At 34.0% G+C, this 5,404-nt stretch overlaps 1 protein-coding gene across 1 annotated transcript; it reads left to right on the top strand.

Moving 5' to 3' along the window:
• The first annotated feature begins 1,340 nt into the window (after positions 1–1,340).
• On the top strand, positions 1,341–3,664 carry LOC133798481 (exocyst complex component EXO70H1-like). The gene has a single exon (XM_062236763.1). The coding sequence runs from the start codon at positions 1,463–1,465 to the stop codon at positions 3,395–3,397; it is 1,935 nt and encodes a 644-aa protein (XP_062092747.1). The 5' UTR covers positions 1,341–1,462; the 3' UTR covers positions 3,398–3,664.
• The last annotated feature ends 1,740 nt before the right edge of the window (positions 3,665–5,404 follow it).

The following is a 5,404-nucleotide window of genomic DNA, read 5'->3' as shown; positions in this document are numbered from 1 at the left end:
AAAAATATCCCCTTTTATTTTATTTAATTAATTTTATTTGAGTTTAAGTCAAATTTGCAATCTACTGTTAAATATAAGAATATTCTATTAAATATAAGAATATTTCGTTAAAGTTAATGGGAAAAAAACAAAACCAAGAATTTTCGTTATCTACACACCTTTTTTATAAAAAAGATATAGATTATTTTATCATTTTTAATAAAAAAATTTCTACATATTTTAAATTTTAGAAATATGAAATTTATTAAAAGTGATTCTATCCATATCCTTATTTTTTTTACTACACACATTTCTATTTAAACTCCACAAGAATTGTTAAAATTCTTTCTACGCATAAGGAGTTTAAATAGAATTGTGTGTACTGAGAAAAAAACTAGAAAATAGATAAGTGTATCTTTTATAAGTTTCATGCATCTAAAATTTAAAGTATATTAATATTTTTATTAAAAATAATAAACTAATTAATATATAAGTGATATATTAAATATTTTAGAAGTATAATAGAATTTTTTTTCTTCATTATTTCTAAATATTAGAAGAAAATATTTAGGTCAATTTGCCAAAATAATATATTTGGTAATAATTAACTTACTTTTTTTGTTAAAATCTCATTTTTAATCTTATAAATTAGGGTTTATTTAATAAAACATAACATGGGGACCTATGTGAGCAAAAAAGTAAAAATTGGGATCTAATTGCTAAAAAAAAAATTATTGAGAATCTAAGTGATACAAGTGAAATTTAAGGACCCAAATGCTATTTACCTTATTTTAAACTCATGGCCGGACGAAATATATAAAATAGAGCTAGATTATTGTGACAAGTATTCTAGTATTTATCTAATTATTATAACCATCAATAAAGCTGCTGAAATAAGCATTGTTTAAGGTGTCATATATGATAATATTGGCAAGAAAGTTCTGGTGTATATGACTAATATTTTCTTATATTAATTTATTTATCTTCAATAGAAAAAAGTTAAAGACTTTTGCTTCAAAGAAGATCCTAGATCCATTTTCAGTCGTTGGGAAAGAGAGTATTATATATATGTAAATTTGAGCCAGAGAAGTTAGTCATATATTTACCATATTTATAGCATAATTTGGATTAAATAGCTATTTATCTTAATTGGGTCTTTATCTTTCATAAGTTTTCCTGTCAATAAATATATTAAGGGAATTACATTAATTTTTCTGTGAGCTTGACACATATACAAACAAACCCAAATCAATCAACCTTCTTTGGTCAAAAAAAATACATAAGCCGAAATATCCACCTCCCTCAATTGCAGACTTTGAGGTTCTCTCCTTTGACTCTCCTCTATATATAGGCCCCTCCCAATCAAACTTCATACTAAATCTCTCATTGGCCTCAACTCAAAAACGCACATTGAATTTGAAGCTTTAAAAGTCTCTCTCCCTCTCTCTTTTCATTTTCGGAGTTGTAATACATTTCAACCACAATGTTGCTAGAGACCCCCAAAACTAACTCATTTCATCCAAGAAGAGCAATGTCAAGCCTTTTCAGTTCATCTTCCAAATCTCTTTCACCATCATATTCATTGCCAACTTCTCTCTCACTTCCCCCTCCTAAACAAACTTTTTCTCTGTCAATGATGGAGGAGAACATTGATAATGTACAAACCATCATCAACAAATGGGATCCAAACTCTTCTTCCTACACCAAAGTCACGTCACTCTTCCAAACAAATAGGAAAGAAGGCAAAGAGTTCATCAAGTCTGTCAATGACTTGCGCCGTGCCATGCACTATCTTGTCGCCGAAAACGCCACCTCTACTAAGCTTGTACTAGCCCAACAGCTTATGCAAACAGCCATGAAAAGGCTTGAGAGAGAGCTTTATAATATATTGTCTAGAAACCGTGATCACCTTGACCCTGAATCCCTTTCAAGTAGATCTTCTACGGGGTCTAGTAATTTTGGTGATGACGATGAGGCTCGATCTGAGGAGGAGTTGGAGACTGTAGACGAGTCAATTGCAGAGTTGGAAAGAGTCTCAGTTCAGGCCATGTCTGATCTCAAGTCCATAGCTGATTGTATGATTGGCTGTGGTTATGGGAAGGAGTGCGTGAAGATATATAAAGTTATCAGAAAGTCAATCATAGATGAGGCATTGTATCGGCTTGGAATTGAACGATTCAGATCTTCTCGTATTCTGAAAATGAATTTGGAAGCTCGGGATGGGACAATTAAGAAATGGTTGAACGCTACAAAGATTGCTGTGAAAACACTTTTCAAAGGAGAAAGAATTCTGTGTGATCATGTATTTTCAGCATCAGAGACAATCAGAGAGTCATGTTTCTATGAGGTCATCAAAGAAGGAGCAATCAATTTATTTAGATTGCCAGAACTTGTTGCAAAGAGTAAAAAGTCACCAGAAAGAATTTTCCAACTCATTGAGATGTATGAAGCATTCTCTGATATGTGGCCAGAAACAGAGTTAATATTCAACTCACAATCAACCTCAGCTATTATGTCACAAGCACTTTCATCCACAATCAGACTTAGAGATTCAATCCATTTAATTCTATCAGATTTTGAATCCACAATCCAGAAAGATTCATCTAAAACAGTTGTCCTTGGGGGAGGGATTCATCCCATGACCATATCAGTGATGGATTACATATCATCTTTAGCAGATCATAGTGGGGCACTTTGTGATGTCCTTGCTGACTATCCAAGATCACCAACTTTACCACAGCTGCAAGAATCTTTACTTGAAAGTCTGACCTCCAGCGAACGGGATGCAGTCTCGATCCACCTAGCTTGGCTCATCTTAGTTCTCTTATGCAAGCTTGATTGCAAAGCAGAGCTTCACAAAGATGTGTCTTTGTCATATCTCTTCCTTGCCAACAATCTTCACTTTATTGTAGAGAAGGTGCGTACCAGCAGCCTAAAATTCCCCCTTGGCGAGGATTGGATTTCGAAACACATGAAGATGGTTCATTTGTACGCTTCAAACTATGAATCCATGGCTTGGACAAAGGTGCTCTCATCTTTACCTGATAATGAATCCTCACCATTGTCAAGTGATATTGCCAAAGAGAGTTGCAGGAGGTTTAATGCAGCTTTCGAAGAAGCATACCAAAAGCAAACCTCATGGATAGTACAAGATGGGAAATTGAGAGATGAGTTGAAAATCTCCATAGCAAAGAAACTAGTACCAAAATACAAGGAGTTTTATGAAGCAAACTTAGCTTTATTGAGTCAGGAGACTAATTTGGAGTTGTTGGTAAGGTTTTCTCCTGATGATTTGGGGAATTACTTGTCAGATTTGTTTCATGGCACGTCAACTTCTGATGGTTCTCACTCTCAGTCGTCATCATCATCATCATCACCGTCTTCATCATTGGCTCCACAAAGATGTATATCCATTTGAAATACAAAAAATCCATATACAATACGAAATGTGCATTGGTTTTATAGTTTGAGAAAAGCAACTCATCCTAATGTTGATTACAACAAAGCATATATATATTTTTATTTCTGTATTGTTGATTTTGAATTGGCAAAACTTTAGATACATATAGTTTATTGAAGCTTAATAAATTATACACGCGAAAAATGTACAAGTATGCACTTGATTATACATTTGTGAAAATACTTGGCAATGAAGTTGTATATCAAAATAAGATTCATTACATAACGCGAGCAAACTTTCTAATTTTTACAACTTATTTCAAAGGAATATATGCATATACAACCTTACATGCCCTTGATTATAAATACATTAGCTTAGCCACATTAATTGTACTTCAAGAAACAATGGTAATTGAAATCAGAGTAACCCATTAATGTATAGACCATAAAGGCGAAGGGCGCGGCGCCATTCATCAGACACTTGTTACAGCCACATGAAATTGTTATTCTAACTAACAAGCACAAGCAATACGAAGATCAATGGTGAATTGGTCTACCTGGGTGCATAGCTTTGACAACATTCATTTTTCTTTTTCTTGGAACAAGACCTGTAAATGATGATAATATGTTAGTTCATGCGAAACTCAACTTCTTTGTTTCAAATTACAAAAGTCGGATCATTTGTGCTGTGTAACTTTTTGAGGCCTTTTCATCACTTACACAAACTTGCATGGCAAAATGGACATTTTATGCTTGAAATACTGGCTTTATTTTTCTTCACAAGATTGTCCTTATTTTTCACTCATTGTAGATAGTTTAGTAGACAATAAAATACTTGGGTGCGAAACACTCTCAAAACTGAGAAAGATAACAATTTATTTCCGTTTTTCTTTTTCCATGGGTATGTATCCTTTTGGCAATCTTTCTACCGTACATGTTTTGTTTGATTATTTGTCTTTGTAAACTCTTGTTTGAACGCAGAAACACATTATGAATTTATACGTACGTTCGTACATGCTTAACTAAAGATGACAGGAAGTTAGGATCTCAGTACTCTTGCGTCAAAATAACAAGAATCTTCACATCGAATAATAATATCGATAAAATGTTATATATAAATCATGCATAGTCCACAAGCAGCTCCACACTCGGCGATGGAACTTACTGCACTCCTTTGCTGGCGGAAGAGAGGAGTGTTCCTTTAGACGGCGTCGTTTTCTGAGATGAACGCCATCTTTTTCTACACGCTTGACAAACACTCTCGAAAATGACACGAACAGTGAACATAGCAATGTTTCATTGTTTTCTTACACGCCCTCTGTGTCATTTCATTTCACTATCTTCTGGAATGGGGTGCAGTAGGAGCTTCGTACTCATTGATCTAGTCCAGCTGAGTGTTCGAGACGTACCAGAGCAAGTACGCCAATGTTTTGAAAACAGAGTCCTTGAGGCCTAATTGCTGGGGAAAAGGTTGCCATGATGTTGACTGAGTACTGTCTTTACTTTCGAGGAAGAAGTGCAAAGAAAAAAGATTCTATTACTTTAGTTATTTTCCAACAATATTTATATATTTGTCCACAATATATAAATTCACTTGGTAGTTATTTTTTCCCCTTAAAATTAAATCACATCTTGATCAATCCAAAATGTTGTCGAGCAATATTATTCCATATTTAGGTTAAGGTTTGCATATTAATGCAAGAATTGAATCACCAAGTCCTGAAGAGTTGAAAGAAACCATTAGGGGTACCTGTACAAAAGCCTCTCCGATGCCAAGAAGATTCTCTCAAAAACTTATTTATAGACAAATTAAGTCAATTTAAGTTTAGTAATACTTATCTTAATTATTGGTTCATGTCACTAGTAAAAAGGTGGCAAGTTATAGTTCAAATATCTAAGGTCTTGCGAGATCTGACTCTCAAGGATCTGGCAAGAACAACCCAAGGAGGGTCGGGTGAGATTAGGTCATTCTTCAATTACATAAATTTGTTCCACACAATAGCCCCTTATTCTTTGATTAAGAGCT

The sequence above is a fragment of the Humulus lupulus genome, chromosome 8 (genome assembly GCF_963169125.1).
Source record: "Humulus lupulus chromosome 8, drHumLupu1.1, whole genome shotgun sequence".
In the NCBI taxonomy this organism is placed as follows: domain Eukaryota; kingdom Viridiplantae; phylum Streptophyta; class Magnoliopsida; order Rosales; family Cannabaceae; genus Humulus; species Humulus lupulus.
The sequence above is the reverse complement of the archived record's forward strand: the minus strand, read 5'-3'. Positions and strand labels throughout refer to the sequence as shown.

What these genes read in the sequence shown, in the direction of transcription:
- LOC133798481 (XM_062236763.1), top strand. Translation starts at nt 1,463, where the DNA reads ATGTTGCTAGAGACCCCCAAAACTAACTCATTTCATCCAAGAAGAGCA.